Source organism: Theobroma cacao, chromosome 1 (assembly GCF_000208745.1).
Source record: "Theobroma cacao cultivar B97-61/B2 chromosome 1, Criollo_cocoa_genome_V2, whole genome shotgun sequence".
NCBI lineage: Eukaryota > Viridiplantae > Streptophyta > Magnoliopsida > Malvales > Malvaceae > Theobroma > Theobroma cacao.
The window spans coordinates 28129851-28152241 of NC_030850.1; the positions used below are offsets into that span (position 1 = coordinate 28129851).

Below are 22391 nucleotides of genomic sequence, written 5' to 3' on the forward strand. Positions count from 1 at the left end.
TCATACATCATGAAAGTCTATCTTTGAGACTTCATATTTCAGATTCTCCACCAAATAATAATACGATTAGTGAAATTGTAATCTCAGACAGTTTGGATATCTCTTGACCTAAAATGGTGAATTAATAATTATTTATTTTCCCTAATAAAAAGAAGTGATTAAAGAGCAAAACAGTGCGAAAAGTTGCGATGACGTGGCCTTAACCTGCTCTTAGTCTCTCCAATCACTAATCACTTTCAACCGCCTTCCGCGTGTCGTCGAACTGTACCCGTTAGACTTTTAGTGCTTCAACAAACCAAAGGCGTTACTTTCCGCCATCTCTGGAAAATCCTGTTCATGGTTCAACCCCAACCTTGCCCGACAAGACACAATTACAATAGAAAAACGTTTCCCAGATCAAAGCTACAGCAATTGGGAAATTTGATTCTTTTTTGTTTTTCAGAATCTCATTTGCAGAGGGAATTTGGAGGGAAAGGACGAGGAAAGAAATGCCACTCCCTCCATCATCATCAACATTTCTTCTCGCAATCGACGAAGCCCTGACCCTACTCCCTGGCCTCCCAAACGACGTCGCAGCCCACATCCTTTCCTTCCTTCCATACTCCCACTACTGCCGCCTTAAGCCCACCTGCAAGTCCTGGTACATCTTCCTCTCATCACAAACACTCCTCTACCTCCGCCGCCACTGCCTCTCTCACCTCCTCTGCATCTTCCCCGAAGATCCTCACATCTCCTCCCCCTTCCTCTTCGACCCCGAAAACCTGGCGTGGCGCCCACTCCCTCCCATGCCTTGTAACCCTCACGAGTACGGACTCTGCAATTTCACTTCCATCTCCCTCGGACCCCACATCTACGTCCTCGGTGGGTCCCTCTTCGACACGCGATCCTTCCCTCTTGACCGTCCTTCTCCGTCTTCCTCGGCTTTCCGTTATAATTTCCTAACTTCCTCCTGGGACCGTCTCGCCCCCATGCTTTCCCCACGTGGGAGCTTCGCGTGTGCTGCGATTCCCAGGTCCGATCAAATCATCGTCGCTGGCGGTGGGTCCCGGCACACCATGTTTAGGGCTGCAGGGAGTAGGATATGTTCGGTGGAGAGGTACGACGTGGAAAGAGATGAGTGGGAAGCATTGGATGGGTTGCCCAGGTTCCGAGCCGGTTGCGTGGGGTTTACTGTTAGTGGAGATGGGAAAGAGAAGGAATTTTGGGTGATGGGAGGGTACGGGGAGTCGAGGACTTTGTCGGGAGTGTTTCCGGTGGACGAGTATTACAAGGATGCTGTGGTGATGGAGTTGAAGGAAAATGGTGGTGGGAAGTGGACGGAAATTGGGGATATGTGGGAGGAAGGGGAGAGGCCTAGGCTTGGGAAAATCGTTGTCGTGGAGGATGAGGAAGGGGGTAGGCCTGCTATTTTCATGCTTGATGATAATGATATCCTCAGGTAATAATGTTGTTCAAGATAATTACCTTTGACATTTATGTTAGTTTCATTCATTGCTTACTTGGAAGTTAATTGTGAGCATTCTGGCATATTGCATAGTTTCTCTTCCTTGATGATGTTAGACATAGTGTCAAAAGATTGGCAAATACTTAAACGAGTTAATAATTTTGCTAGGGATTAAAAATTGTTGTGAGAAATGAAATCCTATGTGATCACTGATCATATATACTAGAAGATTTCTACAGTTGCCCCTGTTTGATCTTCACATGACAAGATCTTCAATTACAGCTTTTGGTCTGTGAGCTGTATTCTTAAGGGATGCATTATTTATTTGCAGTTGATAAAAGTATCTTTATCAATTAACTTCATATATTGAAACACGGACTTCATGTTTCCATATGATAATCCAGATTCTGCCTTTCTGGCTTATCCTCTTTTTGAAGAAAATTGCAAATCACGTAATCTAACAAAGGATTTTTGAGTAAATTGAAAGGACCTACATGACTTCAAGAGATTCAGTTCCCTTTCACACTACAATAGACTGGGTTGGAAGAAAAAGGCTAAGAAAAGCTTTTCTTTTTCTACTTTTAATAATTTTTCATACTTTTCAATTCTGAAATTTGTGTTAGCTCTCAATTATTGAAACATGTTGCAAAAGAACTCATGGAGTTGAACCGAGACTTGCAGTGGAATACTAATTGAACTGAGCTGATATCTTGAGTTCAAACATGAAATTTTGTTTGAACGCCGAAGTTGAATCACCTCTTCAGTTGCACAGTGAAACTATATTCCATTGGCATCTGAAATATCTATTGTAAGAAAAGAGCCCAAACTTTGAAGCATTATGGCTTTCTTTTTCTTTTTCTTTTTTTTTCTTTTGGTGGTGCTTATTGGAGCCATCCTACCTTGCAAATATGCTTGTCAAGTTAGAATATTTTACTTAAGTTACTGGGGCTTCTTGATTAGTTACTAGTTCTTATTGACAATTGATTCATCTGTTAAAACAATTTCAGCCAAGATATGTCTGACTATTTGGTTTACTTGTCAAGATTTGAGGTTGTAAATTTATATACTAAATAATAGTTAAAATCTCAACCATCTCAAACATTGGGTATTCTGTATCCTGTAAACTGAGGCAGATAACACATATGTAGCAATTGCCCTATTTGAATTTTAATTGAATGTACTTGACAACATTTCAATAGCAAAAGTGCATAACTTAGTGTTTGTGTGTGAGAGAGTTCGTGTTCTTAGCAAAAATGTAAGCTGTATACATCTGGATGTTGAAATGTTTAATGGCCTTACAAATTATACTTTATTATCATGATGCTGCTGCCATCATTTAGGGATATTATCATGCAAAAACTTTCTTGCCAACTAAACAGGTTCATCATGTGATACCTGGAACGCTGCCTACTTCACAGATTTTATTGATCTCTCCAACCATTTGTTAAGACTTGGTTCCTGAAGGGAATAAGCTTACATTTAAGCATTTCTTTGATCTGCACATTTGGATTGGTTTTTAGCATAATTGCCAGTTTCAGACACTCATTTTAGCTCTGCTAGTAGATAATTGCTATATCTCATCTGTCTGTGGCACATTTGCCTCTTGTAATTGGTTCCATTTGTTCAGATGCTAGTCTAAACTGCATGACTCTGTCTACTGTCAACAAGCCTGCATTTTATCTAAAGGCATGCTCTGCTTTTTTTAATTTCCCTTTAGCAAAAAAACTTTTTTTTATATAGTAGAACAGAATTTCAAGTTATTCACTTTAGTGTTTGTTCCAAATGCTTATTTTAAGTCTTAGAGGTAACACTTGTCTTCTTTTTATTTCTCTGCAGATACAACATGGCTTTAAATTGTTGGCAAAAGGAGTCCAGTGTACCAAGGAGAGCTCCTTACAAGAGCTCATTTGGTTTTGTTGTTCTGAACGGGGAGTTACATGTAATGACTATTGTAAATGGAATTGATTCAACAGATACTCGACGGTCAAGGCAGCAGAAGAGGGCAGGGACATTGTTTATCCAGATTTATCATCCTAGGAAGAAGACCTGGAGATCCCTTGTCACAAAGCCACCATTCCAACAACCATTGGATTTCAGTTCCACAGTTATGTGCACAATTCGATTGTAGATTTAAGATCTCCTGCATAGTGCAGTTAATTCTACGTAAATAGTCTGCCCATTCATATATGATGTCTGTTGATAATTATGGGTTTTCTCTATTTGTATTGTACAGATTGATAAGATATTGGTTCTGTCCTGTATGACTTTAAGTATCAAATTAATCTAAATACATGTAAATGCACCTATGTCTTCAGATGCCACATGGATAGAAGAAATAATAGCTTATACAATTGAACTAGAATAGGCTATCGTATTATATTGTATTCCTTGTATCTTGGTCATGCATTTTAATTCCAACATCAGTCACATAACGGGAGAGTCCTTTTTGGATGGTGGACCTTTGGCCTTCTGTATAGAGATTGTTAGAAGGGTTACTGTCTGATTGGTTGGTAAGACTTGCTTAGTGAAGGAGGAAAAGAAGAGCAGTGAACAGTTTCAGGGGAACAATGCAGAATTTGTGTGACTCTGCACTTATGTATTGTCTTCCTCCTCTGTGTCACATGCGGGTCCTTTAATGTTTTTTCCCGTTTTCCAAGTACAAGCAAGGGTTTTATCGCCTGTAACACCTTTTCTGCTCTATTCTTGTTTATTTTCACGCGGATAGTCTATCTTGGTAAACAAGCAGGAGTTTTCTCTATTTGATGCTTATTTTAGGTTTGAAGTCCTGATCTCTGTGTTGCAGTACAGATTAGATAGGGCCTCAACTATTTGGTGAGTTGATTGGGTTTTTGGTCTAGTTGGGGTGTTACACGCAGAACAATAATTTGATTCAACGAACGGCAGTAGCAGGGGGGAGCGTATAAGGATATCTGCTTGTACATTGGTTCTCCCATTATCTATGATGTCTATATTAATGCTCTTGATTCTTGCTGTTACTATGGTATAAATTGCTTAATTAGGATATTGAAATGAATATTGTAAGGCCCCATATTTGATTGCATCAGATGACGGGTGGAGAGAATAAACGGTAGCTGCTGTAGACGGTGGGATTGTCATTCTTTTCTCACATTCATGTTTAGCCTAAAGACACCGCCCATCCCCTTGTTCAACAAGTCCCCCCCCCGTCTGGAAGAATGGAACTGGTCTTGTTGAAGCTGCAGACTCTCCTCATGGTCTCAATCCTCATTTCCTAGCATATTACAAATGTCGTGTATGCGAAAGTTTACAACTCAAAAACTGTGACTCAAATTTCAGACATTCAAAGGCTTAAGCCTTAGCGTCCAGTTGTTTTCTGAAAATTGACTTTCAATAATTGGTTTTCGTATTTTTTAATGTTTAGTTGGTAGAAAATGATATAATCAAGGGTTCAATGCAACAGAACCTTAAAGCTTGAAAATTGTCTTCCATTTTGTAAAAGTGAAAGATAATTTTCAGACAAAGGAATGTAGAAACCATACCCAACGCTATGTAGAAACAAAGATTTAGTCCGACAAATTGCCAAGGAAAGAAAGAGGAAAATTCTTTAAAAAAATGAAAATATTTCTTGGACGAGAATTTTTATGGTGAGGGAGTTGAGGATATTTGATCAACCATGCTATGCTATGCTCCACTTCAATTTTCCAACTCTTTTCTATGCCCCGTGTATATTGATATGATGATATGATCCAAATAGCCTTCTTGTTTTTTTAAACCAAGATCCAAGATCCAAGATCCAAGATCCAAAAGCCAAATAGGCATAGCTATCTCAACAAATCTAGTGAGATTTGCTTTCCTTGATGAATTTTCAACTTATTTTAGTCATTTAATTATTAAAAATTAAAAATAATATATTGATTTAATGAAGTAATAATCAATATGTATGACATAATTAGAAAAATTCAATAAATTACTTACATAAAATCAACATAAAGTTAAATGAATTCACATTTGGTAGGATTTGAACTTGTTACCTAAAGGTTTCAAGGACACTTGCTGCCTAAATGTAAAAATTACTGCTATAAAATAGAAAAGAACAAGAAAAATCAAAGCTGCTATTATGATTGCGAATTTCTATTTAATTTTTTTATTACAATTCGGATCGTACAAATCACTATAACCAAATCTAAAAGGAAAAAAAAAAAAAAGTAAGAAGAAACATTTTGAGAATAACAAAAAAGAAGACTAGTTTACCCAAGAATCTAGATTGAGCATAAATATTATGGAGTTTTGGCTGACAACAGTGCTATTCTGCCCCAAATGATACCATTGCCCATTGTTTTTTCGCTAAAGTGGGGATAGGCCAAATATGTTGAAAAGTTTAGCGCAACAACATTTCCACATGCCATTTAAAAACAAAGCCATCAGTTGAGCCGAAATTCCTTACTTGTAAAATCAAGAGGGTGGAAGGCCAACACCTAGCAACCAAAAACCAAAACAAAAAACCACGTCCAATAATCCAAACCCTTGATTGAAATCCAAACTTCTAGATCATTTCAATTGGAGGCAAAATACCTTACGAACACTAACTACAACATTCTCACACGTCATTACACTTAGGTGACATTTCGTATTTTACTAAAAATGTGACTGTTAGTAATGTGATTACTGTGTATATGATTATTGAAAAAATAACATTGTAGTGTTTGGTATACATAAGAAAGTGATGATTGCGGAGAATGTGAATACTAAAAAAATTATATTGCAATGCTTGATTTGAAAGTATTTTATTAGGAATTTAGTATTAATTTATAAAATCACCTTTATATATGAAAATAAATAAGTTGAATAAATTTATATTTTTTATGGATAAATATTTAACTTTTCAAACGTTATCTCCTAAAATCAATAATAACATAACAAAAATAACATAATATTTGAATATTAATTATTTAAATATTTAAATATATAAAATTACTATATATTTGTTTTTATAATAATATCTATAAATATTAATGTCCTTTGGATAGTAGAATAAAATTGAAAAGTATTCTTTCAGCAAAGTTAAACCATTCGTAAATTGAATCCTCAAGACACAAAAACATTTGAAGACTTGGAATTGCTATTTTTTACTTGCATTTTACATCAAAGCGGAGAAGCAAGCGTTTGGCCATTTGTATTTTCATTTCTCCCAAATTCCCATACTTTTAAAAAAAAAAAATCAAAATTTCATTATTCATTAAACAAGAACAACGGATGATCGAACATTTAAATCACCAGAAAGAATTTGCAGAAGAAAAAAAAAAATAGAAGCTGTTAGACCTAGAACACCTTGATTTTCCCAAAAAAAACCAAATTTACAGCCCCATCTAATAGCTAGGTAAGCACAACCTTATCCTCACAATCAGAGAGTTTCTAGATATTCAAAAAAAAAAAAAAAACTATACATCTCATAAACTTCATTCACAAAAAGAACTTATCCATCGAAACCTACTAATTAGACAGAGATATGAAACAAGCCAAAGAAAATCCCCCAAATTCCCACATTAATCGTAGGCATCTTTCACTAAAAACAATGTTTCCTCTAGTTCAAACGGAAGATTGTTGATTTCTTTCAAATTCGAAGTTCACTTGAATCTACAGAAAAGCTAAGTCAGGGAAGGGAATCTCTCATTGCAATCACATTACAATGTTATCACTTTTACTATTTACTTTATACAAACCAAACATTATAATGAGATTACACTAAGTTAAGTTGTAAAAAATGTCCCTCACTTACACCATACCAAACACCCCTTTAATAGCTCACTACCATTAAAGTCCAAGACCGAACATGATAAATCATGACTTCACGATGGTCCGTCACTATTACTTTAATAATATACATTTTTTCAACTCTTTAGCCACACAACCAGCAACCATGTAACCCTAACATTGGTCACCTCTTTTTGGTTCAACAGCAAGGTAATCCATGCATTGATAACTCTTCCTTGGTTGGACTACGAGGTAATCCTAACATCTAGTAACTTCTCCCCATCAAGCGATAAGGTAAACCCTACATTAGTAACTCTTCCCCGATTTGATAGCAGTGTAATCATAATATGGGCAACTCCTTCATGATCTAACAACAATGTAATCCTAATGTGGATAACTTCCCCTTGATCATCCACTATGGACATTGTGGTCATTCTCGGGGTAGTCTCTCAAATGGTAGACCTCTACATGACTCATGTCCAATGTCTTAGAATGCCAATACTTCATTGCAATCTTTTTAGCCACGATCCCTGATAAGTTTATTTTATAGAGTTATTTGGTCACAATTTTGAGTATTTGTTTAAGCTCTTGAGATTTAATTTGAGTATTAAGAGTTTTTAGTCATTTATTTTATTTTTAGTAAATTATATTGAGTTCAATTGTGTTAAGTTATTTTATGATGTTTTACTCTAAGTTTAGTTATTATTTAATTTAGTTTGTTGCTTTTGTAGGTGTGCTATTAAAAGGGTGACATTTTGAAAAGATGAATGCATTCAAGGTGCAGACTTTGATTGCACATGTATCAATATTTCAACCATATGTTTCTCTACAAAAGTCCAATTGATGTGATTCTTGAACCAATGGAAATCTAAGAGGCAGAATTACAACTTTTATATTTACCACTTTGCCTAGTTCAGCATTGAAGAAGGAGAAAATCACATTAGAAGTCAAAGTTGTGTAATAGAGCCTGATAATTCATGACAATACAAAAGGGGCTACGGCCATGAAAGGAGGCAATGCCGCGGCGCCCCAACAAGCATGTCCAGTTAAACCACACATAAGCCTCGACTATGTGGCCACCAAGGAACTAGTGTCATGGTGCCTGAAAAGAAAATATGAAAAAATAAGTGCAGGGCTTGGTGTCACGATCCAGACCAACCTCTATGAGGTATTGTCCGTTTTTGCCCGCTAGTCTCACGGTTTGTCCCACATAAGGTGCCTCACAGGTTAAAGGTGGTGTAAACCCTTATATGCCTGATATTGCTCTAGTACATAGCCAATATGGGATTCATGACTCTTCTCTCTAAGACCACAACATACTTTCTCACTCCCCACTAGGAGCATTATCTCAACGATGTGGGATTCTCGTCCACGAAAGGACCGTGACATCTTACCCCAATTGAACAAGGGTCCACTATCCTTAGTGACACACTGCTAGTACTCAAAATCTACTTTGATACCAACTATCATGAACTACGCTTCTTTGCTTAAGTATGAGATAGATCATGAGGCGCTTGATAACTCTATGGTATAGAGTTATTTGGACTTAATTTTGATAGTAATTTAGCTTAGTTCTTGCTATAATGCATAGAAATTAGTAAGGTTTATTTAAATTATTTTAAATTAATTATTTTAGGTAAGTCAATCTAAGCTTAGTTAATTTTATACATAATTTGGTGTTAATGTAATTAAGATAGGTTGTTATTGATTTATTTGTGCTTTTGTAGGTTTAATGAAGGAAGAATTTTAATTAAAGAAGGCAAGCAATTTCGAGATGCAGACTTTCATTGTATATGTTTTGGTATTTCGACCATAGCTCTCTCTACAGAGCTCCAAATAAGATGTTCTTTAACTATTGGAAAGACAAAAGAAAAAACTACAACTTTCATGTTTACTAGTTCAACTTGGAAGATGGTCAATAATTATGTCTAAGTTGAACCACCGCAGTAGTCCTAGAGTAATTACGATTTTTGCTATATAATGGGTCGAGGCTGCAGCTCACGTAGTCTGACGAGGAAATCCTGATTGGAATTGACTTTTTTCTTCATCTACCATGTCCTAACTTCAAAGCCCTATAAAAACAACATTTTAGAGGACTTTTAAAGAGGAGAGAAGGAGACACCAAATTGACAGCTGAGATTCAAACCACAAAATCATTGAAAAAAAATATCTCATTGGAACTGAAAAGAAATTAAAGGTTTCAAGAAGATTTGGAGATCAAGAGTTTCACTCTTGGAATTCTTTATTTTTTATTTTTCTTGATTTAGTTTCAATGTTTCAACTTTATTTGATAATGTTATGTGACTTGATGGGAAACTAAATTATTTATCTAAGATTATGATTGAACTCAATACGTAGTTTGCTTTATTTATCTCTCTTTTGCTTATGTTTGATAGATTTAAGTTGTTTATTTTATTTTGTTCTTAGTACTTCTAGTTGCCTGACCACCAATTAGATTGAATTGAAAATCTAAATTAAAACTTGATAAAGGAGATTTAGGTAGACCTTGAATAGAATAGCGTATGATTGAATGCACTTAGTTTATTAGGTGGTTTGGTTTGCATATAGGGTAGACATACACCTATAAGCCATACGTAGCTAAGATTAGAGCCTGAACTTAATGAATCTGTCTTTAATTTAATTTGTATAGACATATAGTAAATTAATTGAGAGAAATATTTTTATGAGAAACTCGATAGAGACTTGTAAATAATTTAAGACTCTAGGTTAGCAACTTAATCCATTAAATTGAGTTAAGAGAGAGAGAGACAATATTCAGCTGAAGTATTGAGAGATATCATAATCTTGGGTCTGATAGTCACTCGAATTTAATAAACTTGCTAATAAATTTTAGATTAGATTTCTTTTTAATTTATTAATTTTAAATTTTAATTTAATTTTTTGGATAATATTAGGGTGTTATAATTTTAGTAGTTAACAATAGGAATTAAAACAATTCTTTGTGGGAACGATACTCTATTTCATCATTATATTACTTGTTAATGATACGTGCACTTGCGTGAGAAATCAACAACAGCGCTTGAGTGGACGCTTCCTTACAAGCCAACCAATAAGTCGTTTATATCTAACAAACATCAACAATAGCCACAAATTAGATTAAGGCAATGCACATCGAAATCATAAGACATATCGAATGTCATATATGTAACCACTGGAGCCACATAAAGAAAATATTTTATTAATATGAAAATGAGTACAAAGGGACCAAGACACGCCATCGTCTGGCCATAAGGACAGTCCTAGATGATTCACTACAAACATACCTTTACTAGTGAGGTAGCCCAACAATTCGCCAATTGCTCACCCTTTATAAAGAGATTATAAGGTTTTACAAGTATTTCACCAATAGCCATTACAATGTGTGATGGGAACATTTTCTTCCTAAAGGGTCTTTCCCCTAAAGACTTAATAAGGATTTCTAAACTGTCACCAAATGCCATTACAATATTTGAAAGGGAGACATCTCCCTTGAGGGTACAAAAGACTTAATCTCCTATGCAATTCTACTCTGTCAGAGCCCTATACAAGGTTGGCTCATGGCACTTGGCGTCGCAACACCCAAGAAAGCATGGTCATGGCACCAGTATGATGGATAAGACTTCAAGTGCATTTTGACTTCTATTTCGATACAAACTCAAGCCCTATTTAATCCTTTTTTGAGAAGCACGTTTAAGAAACAATTAACCAAGATTTTTCTAAAGAAAAATAGGCATTCAAGCTAGAAAGAAGGTAAAGAAAGTAAGGAAGATTGCGGATCTGAAGCTTGATAAACATTAGAGTTCTTTGTTTTCTTGTTATTTTTATATTGTCTTGTTTAGTTTTAATGTTTTTTCTTTTTTGGATGATGTGTTTAGGAATTATGTTGAACTAATCTAGAATCATGATTGAACCCAATGCGTAATCTGAATTTTTAATATTCTTTCTTGCTTATGATTAATAGTGTTTGAGTTATTTATTTCAATCATGTTCTTAATGCTTCTTGTCAGTTAAAATTCTACTACGCAAGTATACATATTGAATAGATAGTATATAAGCAAGCAGAGTATCGGTCGTACAAAGAATTGACCTAAAATTTTACTAAGTCCTAAAATTAGAACAATTTAATCTTATCCAAACAATCAAATTTAATTAATTAACTAAAACTAATTAATCAAAATTTAAACTAAAAAGAAAAATCAAAATAATAATAACTTGAGTCAAAATCAAATCAGACAAGTATAGGATTACAATATCCCTCACACTTCATCTAATCTTACCTCTCTTTTTTAACTTAATTCAATGGGTTGAATTGCTAACCTAAAGTCCTAAATTAGTTATAAAAGTCTCCCGACTCATCTTATAAAAATATCTATTTTAACTAAAACACTATATCCCTATTGGCACGTTTGGTTCGCGGAATAGATAGGAATGGAATAGAATAGTTATTACGTGGGAATAGAATGAGGTGGGAATAGAATAGAATAAGTATTATGTAGTTTGGTATGATGAATGGAATATAGTAGGAATAATTATTATGACTTATTACAGTGTTTGGTTGGTAACAATAGCTTTAGAATAGGAAAGGAATAGAAAATAAAAAGATAAAAATACCCTTTATTATATTTAATTATTTTTTATTTTATTTTTTAAATATTAATAATTTATAATTAATTAAAATATTAATAATTAATAATTTAAATATAAATATTTTAATATAATTTAATTACTAATATTTTAATTAATAATATTTTATTTATAATTTAATATTATTATTATTAAAATATTAATAATTTTATTTTTATATTCATTAAAAATTTAATAAATAAAACATTAATAATTTAAAATATTAATCATATTAATATTAATAATGTTTAAATTATATATAAAATATTAATATTTTAAATTTTATGAATAATTTATTCTTTTTATTCTATTTTTTCCCTTTTTCTTTTTTTCTTTTTCATGGGTCGGTCGTCGAAAAGGCGACCAGTGTAACAAAACGCCGATCTGGCGCACCATGTGGCCTGATCTGGCCACCACGGTGCCAGATCAGCGCTTCCCCGCGGTTGGATCTGGCCGTGGAGTGCCAAATCCAACCATGGGATCTGGTCGGGAAGCACTAGATCCGGTGCTTCCCGCTGCCAGATCTGGCTGAATCTCCATTTGAATCTTGTCCGACCATATTCGGTCATAAAATCACCGTCGCAGCCGCTTCCGTCGCCGTCGCCACTAACATCATCTCCGACGTTGATGCCACTTAGAGAGAGAATAAGAGAGGAAAGAACATGAGAAGAAAGAGAAAAAAGAAGGGAAAATGAGAAAAAAAATATATATATATATATAGGTCTAGGGTTGTAATATTTTTAAATGATAAGAGACATTTTAGTCTTATCATAATTTAGAGCTATTTCCATGGTCACGGAATAGCAAAAACCATGAGAAACCTCGGGCTTAACTATGCCTGAGTTTTACCCCTTTTGAGAGAATAGCTATTACTAGGTAATAGCTATTCTTTGTGATATTGCCATACCAAATGAAGGTAAGCTATTCCCTTGGGAATAGACAGGGAATAGCTTAGCTATTCCCTGTACCAAACGTGCAGTATGTGAATTGAAATTAAAATAGATTCATTAAGTTTAGGCTTTAATCTGGCTACATATGGCTTATAGGTATATCTTTATCCTATACGCAAATCAATTAATATGATCATATGCTATCCCAATTTTAGTCTATACTAAACTCCTTTACCCAAGTTTTTTTAGGTTTCTAAATCAATTTAATCGGTGGCTAAGCAATTAAAAGCATTAAGAACAAATTGGAATAAATAATTCAAATCCCATTAAAGATAAGTAAGAAAAAGATTAAAAATTTAGATTACATGTGAGTTCAATTGCAACCCTAGAAAAAGAAAATTAGCTACTTATGATTGCAAAGACAAATAATATTATAATAATTTCAACCATTGATAGTAACAAGAAAAATAAAAACCAAGAAAGAAAACAAAACAAATATTTACTGCATTGCTCACCAAGTTTCAGCCTCAACTTCTAGCTTCTTGAGTCTTCCAAAAGTTTTCTCCTAATGTTCTTAAACATATCCTATTTATACTAAAAAATTTTAACCTATAGTTCCCTAAGTTGACCTATGATTTAATTGGGCTTAAAAGTGTAATGAGAGGCCCAAAAAATTCAATTGTCAACTTTTAAAATTTCCATTCTAGCCATATTACATCCAACCACTTTTCGTTGAGATTTTCTCTATCTTTGAGGCAAAATTGTGTAAGTGTTCTCATGAAAGTTGTAGCTCTGTTTCTTAGCTTTCCAATGGTCTAAGAATCGCATCATTTGGAGTTTTATAACACTAGTTGTGGCCAAAACACTGAAGCATATGCAAACAGACTTTTGGATCTTTCAACACCTTACTTTCCAAAATTAAGCCCAATTCCCTTAGTTCCTAAAAAAAAAAATTATAAAAAACTAATAAATAATAACCCAATTAAAATAAATAACATAAAATTAAAATAAGTCATTTAAAAAATAAACTAATTATAAAAACAACTAAAAATAACTAAATTATAATTGAAAATTGAGGATTTAGGTAATATTTAATAATAAAATTGGACTAAAATAATTTTATAAAATAGAATTATCACTTCTAATTGCGTAATCACCAATTAGATTGATTTAGAAACCTAAACGGAACTGAAAAAAGGAGTTTTGAGTAAGCCATGAATGAAATAACATATATTCAATATCAATTGTATGAGATGATTGATTTGATTTGTGTGTAGGGTAGGAATACACTTACATGTTATATATAGCTAAGATTAGAGTCTAAGCTTAATGAGTCTTTCTTGATTTCAATTTGAATAAGAATATAGTAAATTGGTTAAGAAAGATATTTTTATAGGAACATGAAAAAGACTTATAAATAAATTAGAACTCTTAATTAACAACTAATTTTTATTTAGTAAGTAAAGAGGGAATAGAAGAGTTTCAGATGAAACATTGAGGGGAGATTATGGTTTCAGACTTTTGGTTGATTGATTAATTAATTAAGTTACTATTTTTATTTTTTGTTCTAGTTTTAATTTCTTTAATTTTCAGTAGTTTAAATTCGGTTGTTTAGATAAGATCGAGTTATTTTAATTTTAGTAATTAGAAAAAGATTTGGTTAATTCTTTGTGGGAACGAACTTTACTTTCATTATATTACTTGTTAACGATGCATGCACTTAGTGGTAAATCCAACAATAGTCCCATATTATTTACTTGAAAGTTCACATTTTAATCGTGGAAAAATATTTTACCTTAAGGAGATCAACTATATTCATTTGGTTGCTATTGTTCGTTTCTAAGAGTCTTTAACAATTCAAAAAGCATATGCTACCATTTCCACAATTCAAAGCAATAACATCTTTGGACATGTTTATGCCACCTCTATCATCCTTGTTTAGCCATTTTAGATCACTAGTGGTGATATTTTAATCTTGGTAGCATTACTATCATTTTACAAGAAACTCCTTGAGCTTGTCCTAGGCTTCTTTGGCAGATTCACCGACCATAATCTTTGTGAAAATAGTATCTATCATAGTACATTAAATGCAGGATAATGCTTTATACCTCTTTGCAACTTTTTCATTGTACTGCTTCATCATTTGAGCTATGGTTGGATTAGCTCTCAATATAGGATGGTCTCTTCTTTATTCAACAACATCATATAGGTTGAATACCATGAGATAGGCTTTTATCTTCACAAATCATATGAGATAATTTTCTCCATTGAAGGTGGGTGATGCAGGGGTTGAGTAGTTGCTTGAGGCGATCACTTTTAATTTGAGTTTTAAAGCTTGATTTTTGGAAAGACTTGACAACGGTTGTTTTTGGAAGAGTTCTCTTTGGTTTGAATAACTTATTCACAATCCATTAAGACCATAAATGCTATGATTCTAGGATGAAATGTAATAAAACTAGTACTAAATTAGATTGGCACACACAGAAGCATTAGATTTGAGATCCATGATGATAACAAAAGTAATGCTAGAATTATTGAAGCTCTTAGTTTGAAATTGAAATTTTCCCTCATTTCTTTCATTAAATTAGGTTTATATACATGCAAGTTTACTGCAATGATAATGATATAAACTTGTAAAATACACCAACCAACCTTTGCAAGTAACCAAAGTGTAATACGACCACTTATTGCCACTAATACCAATATAAAATCACAAAATATGTTCTTAATGAAAGTCAACATAACATCAAATGTAATTGACTCATACACTACCTTCACAATCTTAAAATCATACACACATGTGTTATGAGACCCTAAGTTACAAAAGGAATGAGGACCAAAAACATTAAGCTTCATCAAGTAAGTTATCGCTACATTAGTGGAGTGTATAAGCTTCCTATTGTTGTGTCTTCAATGAAGGTCTTAACTTTAACACTAACAAGAGTCTCAAAAAAGGTAGTAAAGTTAGTAGTGTGCCTTGGAAAAAACTCGAAGAAGGTTAGGTAATGGTGGACTGTGATGGGGCTTATGATTCTAACATAAAGCAAGTAAGATTTGGAGTTGTCATCCGAGATGATAATGGTAAATTGTTAAAAGGAAGCGATGGTGTATTTCTATTAAATTAGATTATTGAGGTTAAAAGTTGTTCTTTGCTTGGAAGATAAAGTACAAGAGAGTTGTTCTTGAAATAGATTTTGAAATCGTTTATTAGGAATTGGTGCATAAAAAGAAACAAGTTAATTCGAGAATCAAACTAATGGTACTAGATATAAAGCAGTTAAAAGAAAAGTAAATGAGGTTATGTTATTTTTGGAATTGTATGTAGGTATGCACAAGGCTTTGGTTTGGATGCCACATGGGTGAATGTGTCTAATAATTGTCAACAAAGAACAAGAAAAACAAGGAAAGGCTCGACAGAGTATTCGAACAAAAAGTCACTCTTACCTTAATTGTAGACAAAGCTTTATATATGTCATAGGTTAATAACTTTAGAGTAATAATCAATACACGTTAAATTTCAAAAACCAAGGCAACTTTGATCCATATTTCAAGGCTTTACAATACACAAGTTGTCATAACAAGTGAGTTCGTATTGATTCATTGAATCTATCGATAGATACAAGTCTGAGAGCAATTGAGGAAAAGTTGTGAGTTATCTATCGATAGATCGGGCTTATCTATAGATAGATGAAGCTCGAGATACAAAAATTAAAAACCAATCTATCAATAGATGAATGTAATAGTGCAAAAATAGAACAGTTATTAGGAATTTTGCCCATTTGGAGATAAAGGAAAATAAAACCTTCCTTTACTAAAAAACGAAATTCCTTGTTTTCCTTGGATTGAAAGAAGCTCATTTAAGGTATTTGGGAGCTTGAAAAATGATTATTAAGGTAAGATCAAGCTTTCCCTTAACTAGAAATTCACTTTGAACGATTTGAAAGTGAAATGTTATTTATTATTTCAGCTCAATTGTGTACTCTGAAAACTAAATGAAATTTTGGAAAATGGTGGAAGTAATGTAGTTCTCCAAGGTGATAACGAGCTTCTTAACTACTTTAGTTGTGATTTTATCGGTTTAGTTTCTTTAGAAATTATTTCATTGAGATAAGCTTTGATTTTGTTGGTATGGAAATAAAGTTCTAAAAGTTTGGTGATTTAAAGAAATCTTTTGAAGGTAAGAATTTTATGTAGAATGATATTTGGAAGTGCTAAGATAAATGTTGAAGCTATTAGTGTGTAGTGATATTCAAAATGAACTAAAATTTCAATTAAGAACCATTTGTTTAAGTTTAAAGTCTATTAACTAACGTTAAGCTAAAAATTTAGCTAAGAATAAGTAGACAATTAACTATGTGTTGAATTATCCATAGATCAATATTGGAGCAGCAATTTGATATACGCTATTGTGTTAGAAACAAGAAAAGTTTAAGTTAGTTGCTGCAAGAAACTATTTGTCATGGTGAGTGGGGCTTATTGGTTAGATATTGGATGAATCATGTAATGCATAACACATTTAGATGTGCTACCATGGGACATAATTAAGTCATGTTTGACAAGTTGAACTTGTGAATGTTGAATGAGCCACTTTGTGGCAATTAAGGTTGATTATAATTGTGTTTATTATTGTTAATGTGATGCATAAGCTTATTTTTTAGTGCCTTGATATTATGAATGCATGTGAACATTATTGTCTATGCGTAAGGAATGCTAAATATGAAAGTTATGAGCTATATTTAATAACTATGCAAATGTTAAGGCATCATGATCTTTGTGGTCCTATTGATCGTCAACGGCCTTGACCCTAAATGTGTCTTGTTACCCGAGAAGATTTCTTGATTTAATTTCATCCAATGAGTGTATTCTGGATGATGATACAGTAAAGTAAGAAGGTGTTACAACTCTTGTGGTCTTGTTTACTATCAACTACCACGACCGTGGACGTGTCTCGTTTACTTGAGAGGGCCCTTCTTTTGTTAACGTCACATTAATATTATATGGATGCTCAAAAGCTACTGGTAAGTCGTTTAATGAGTAAATGTGTACCCTTATGGGTTTGATAAATTACTACATATATGTATTTTCATATATTCGCATATCTTGAGATTATTGTTTTATGTGAATTCTTTCTGTTATGCATAATGGTTTTCGCCCACTCATTGAGTTAATAAGAACTCACCCTAATGTCTTGTTCCTATGTGCAGAAAAATAGCTTTTGGAAATTCTTGTGTGGGAAGCGAATGATTAATGTCAGTCGACTAAATCGACATTTTTGCCATCCGATAGGGATTTTGATCCTCGAGTCCACTCTGCTAGTTTTGGTTAAAATATTGGTTATTTTTTCTGACGGCATTGTATTACCTTTATGATGTATAAACCCTGATTTATTTTGTATGAGATTGGGCCCATTATGATAGCCAACGTATGGCTCTTGTGAATAATACATAATTGTACTTTTGTTGGTTGAAATGTTATGCGCAATATGTTATGGACATATTTGAACTTATGTTACGAAGTGTGCCATTTAGGCCTTGTGACTTATTGGAAACGTCTACTTGTTTGGCTTGTTCTAGGTAAGGTTTGCTTAAGTCTCGTAAGTTACCCCCGCTGGACTCTTGCGTTGGTCATAACCACCGGGTTTATGTCATGACACAATTGTGAGAATCACTTGTCCTACAAACATGGGTTTAATCCAACAATGTTGCCAATTTAGTGTGAAGCTTTTATTTCTCATTGGAATTGTCATTAGCATGCTTCCTTTTAAATCATATATTGTGTATTTTTTGTCTTTGTACACAAGTTCATAGTGATTTTCTAGCATTTGACCAACACTTAAAAGGTTTTGAAAGATATTAGGAACACACATAACACTTTTATGATGAATTTCATACCTACAGGGGTTGTCATGGCTAGTCCCTATACTAGCTATCTTCAAGTTGAGACCATTTCCAATCTTAATTCTAAACCCATGGTTTGTGTTTAAAGTTTTGAAAAGGTCAGTATTGAAGGTCATGTGGTTAGAGCAACCACTATCAATGAGGCATTCATTACTTCCTTAATTGCCTTTATAACACATAGCCATGAATAGCTATTCATATGAGGATTCCTTGGCTTCTTTTGTTTTTGTTTGCTGGTCATTTTGTGGGCTTGTCTTTTTATAGATTTCCTCCAATTGACCAAGCTGATAACAATTCTACATTTTACATTGAGCCTATACCAGTAATAATTTTCATTATGATTCTAATTTTTATAGTTAGTACATGGTGGAAACTGACCTTTCTTACCTCTTTTCTTGTTGCCATGGCTTTTTCTTTCTTTTTATATCCAGATTTGCCCTTTTTCTAACAACTACAACGTCTTTGGTTTTTTTGCATGCCCGTATGAGCTTTCCTCCTATCTCAAGGCTCTTCTATGTTTAGTTGATTGAAAAACATTAACAAGCTTTGTTAAAGAGAGTTGTGACAGGTTTTTAAAATTCTCAAGTGAGAAAATTTTTGGTTCAAATTTTTTTGGCAAACTTACCAGCACCTTGTTCACAACTCTCATCTTAGGAAGATCTTCATTTAGAAACTCAAGTTTGTTGACAATGCCCATGACATTTTTAACAAAAGTCATTTACATTCTCAAAGTATTTCATGTTCAATAGTTCAAACTCTCTTAATAAATTAAGAACTTGCATTTGCCTTGTTCTTTCACTCCCTTGAAACTCCTCTCTAAGCTTCTATAATGACTCTTTGGCGGTCACACATGCCATGATTCGGGTGAAGATCTGATTAGCGATAGTAGAATGTAAGCATGAGAAGGCCTTGTAACGTTTAGCTACAACCTTACCATGCTGTTTCATTTGAGCAATAGTAAGGTTTGCCCTCAACACTTGTGAATCTCTTCCCATTTCTATTACTTCTCAAAGATTAAAAGCCCTTACGTAAGTTTTCATTTTCATTTCCCAAATAGGATAGTTTTCACCAAAAAATATTGGTGGCAAGGTAGTAGAAAAATTATGGAGGCCATTGTAGAGGTTTTTACAGTTTTTTATTGTTTTATGGGTTGGTCTTTTTTGTTGTTTTTTTTTTGTTGGGGTTTTCTTTCTTTTTTTTTTTTTAGTTCTCACGAGTCACTTATGAACATAGCTCCAATACCATGTTCATTAATTGTGAGCAAAGAACAAGAAAATAAGAAAAGCTCGATAGAGTATTCACCATGCAACTATATTCTCTTTACATAGCTATATCCACCAAAAATGTTTCCTAGACTTTTAGAGCCAAAGAGTTCCTAAGGTAGTTTTAATTCTCAACAAAATGTAAGTGCAAGGGTGGCGAGCTCTTTTGCTTTTTTTTTTTTTTGCTTTGTGTCTATACAGGAGAAGGCTTGTAGTGAGGGGATCTTTTTGTTTTTGGAGAGTTTAATGGTCTAAAGGGGTATTGGGAGATTATACTAGATTATGAGTAGGAGTTCTTGACCAATGTCATAGATACCATTTTAGTAAAAGATGAGGTGGATCTTAGGTGTATAAGTAAGGACATTCCTTCACCTATCATGCATATCTTTTGAGTTGGAAGCATGGACTCTTGACAAGTGGTATTATAGTAGATCTAAATCTTCACTAATGTGATACTCCCATGAGAAATATCAGGGACGAGATAAAGTTAGATCAGTGTAAGGGTCCCTCTCCTTTATGGGTAAAAAGCCAGTGCAACAAAGGTGTTGTACAACTGGGTGCGGTAAAATGTCACGGATCTCACATCAGTAAGAAATGGGATGGGTATGATAAAATATCATGGATCTTGCATTAGTAAAAGATGAGGTGGGTGTTGGGTTTATAAATAAAGGCTTTCCTCCACTTATTAATATGTCTTTTGTGTTGAAAATATGGACTCGTGATACCAATACTTTTTTTAGGTCCTTTGTTGGTTTTTGCCTTTGATGGAGGAGACTATTTTTCAATATAGATGGAGGTGAAAATTTCTTTCCATTTGTATTAACGAAAGTTGGCATGATTGGCTTGCCAACCAAGTGTTGTTGATTTCTCACGCAAGTGCACATATCGTTAACAAGTAATATAGTAATGAATATAATATCGTTTCCACGGAGAATTGTTTTAATTTCTACTATTAACTACTAAAATTAACACACCCTAATTTTATTCAAACAACTAAATTTTAAAATTATTAAAAAAAAATTAAAACTACTAAACTGAAATTTTAATCAACTACCAGACCTAAGATTATGATGTCTCTCAATACTTCATCTGATTATTGTCTTTCTCTTTTAACTCAGTTAATGGATCAAGTTGTTAACCTAGAGTCTTAAATTATTTACAAGTCTCTGTCGAGTTTCTCATAAAAATATTTATCCCAATTAATTTACTATATATCTATGCAAATTAAATTAAAGACAGATGCTTTAAGTTTATGTTCTAATCTTGGTTACGTATAGCTTATAGGTGTATGTCTACCATATATGCAAGTCAAACCACCTAATCAACTAAGTGCATTCGATCATAGGCTATTCTATTCAAGGTCTACCTAAATCTCCTTCGTCAAATTTTAACCTAGGTTTTCAATTCAATCTAATTAGTGATTAGGCAATTAGAAGCATTAAGAATATAATAAAATAAACAATTTAAATCCATTAAACATAAGTAAAAGAGAGATAAATAATTCAGACTACATATTGAATTCAATTATAATCTTAGATTAAAAACTTAGTTCTCCATCAAGTCACACATCATCATCAAATAAAGTTTAAACATTAAAAACAAAATCAAGAGAATAAGAGAATAAAAAGATAGAAAAACTCAAGAATTATATTCTTGATCTCCAAATCTTTTTGAATTCTTCAAATTCTTCTCAGCTTCAATGACTTTGTTAATCTGGTGTTTTGTTCATTTTTTTTTTCTTAAAAATCTTTCGAAAGGTTATTTCTGTAAGTTTTGAAGTTAGGCTAAGTTAGGTGAAGAAAGAAGTCAATTTCAACAGAGATTTCTTCGTCAGACTACGTGGGTCGTAACCTTGCCCAATTAATTAACAAAAATCGTAATTATTCTAAGACTGCTGCAATGTGTCAACTTCAATAAAATATTTGACTATATTCCAGGCCGAAGTGGGTGAAGTGATGAACATAAAGTGATAGATTTTTCTCTTATCTTTCCAATGGTCTAAGAATCATCTCATTTGGAGCTATGTAGAGATAGTTATGGTAGAAATACCAAAATATGTGCAGTGCAAGTCTTCACCTTGAAATTGCTCTCATTCTTTCATTAAAATTCTTCTTTTATCAAATATCTACAAAAGCACCAATAAATCAATAACAACCTATCTTAATCACATTAACACTTAATTAAGTATAAAATTAATTAAGGTTAGATTGACTTACCTAAATTAACTAATTTAAAATAATTAAATAAAATATACTAATTTTTATGCATTACTACAAGAATTAAGCTAAATTACTATCTAAATTAAGTCCAAATAACTCTATAGTAGAGAGTTATCCCCAAGCTAAACAAGGGATGTGCATTTCTATTATTTGGTACGTTTACCCTGTCCTCTCTTGTATTCGTTCTCAATAAGGACTGTTTGTGCCTATTAGATTATATATTAAGCTTACCTTGGGTTTTCGGAGTCATATTGTGGTCTTGTATGATTCCTCAAGGTTCTTTCTAGAGTACTGTTATGTACGCTTGATTCATATTATTAATACAA

General features: G+C 33.2%; 1 protein-coding gene across 1 annotated transcript; it reads left to right on the plus strand.

The window, feature by feature from the left end:
- LOC18613195 (F-box/kelch-repeat protein OR23) lies at window positions 286-3765 on the plus strand. The gene is made up of 2 exons (XM_007050308.2): window positions 286-1438; window positions 3281-3765. The coding sequence occupies exons 1-2, from the start codon at window positions 489-491 to the stop codon at window positions 3570-3572; spliced, it is 1242 nt and encodes a 413-aa protein (XP_007050370.2). The 5' UTR covers window positions 286-488; the 3' UTR covers window positions 3573-3765.

Bases quoted from the DNA above. Each gene is read 5' to 3' on its own strand.
- LOC18613195 (XM_007050308.2), top strand. From the start codon at position 489: ATGCCACTCCCTCCATCATCATCAACATTTCTTCTCGCAATCGACGAA. The intron at 1,439-3,280 runs GTAATAATGTTG...ATTTCTCTGCAG, and splicing joins GATGATAATGATATCCTCAG to ATACAACATGGCTTTAAATT.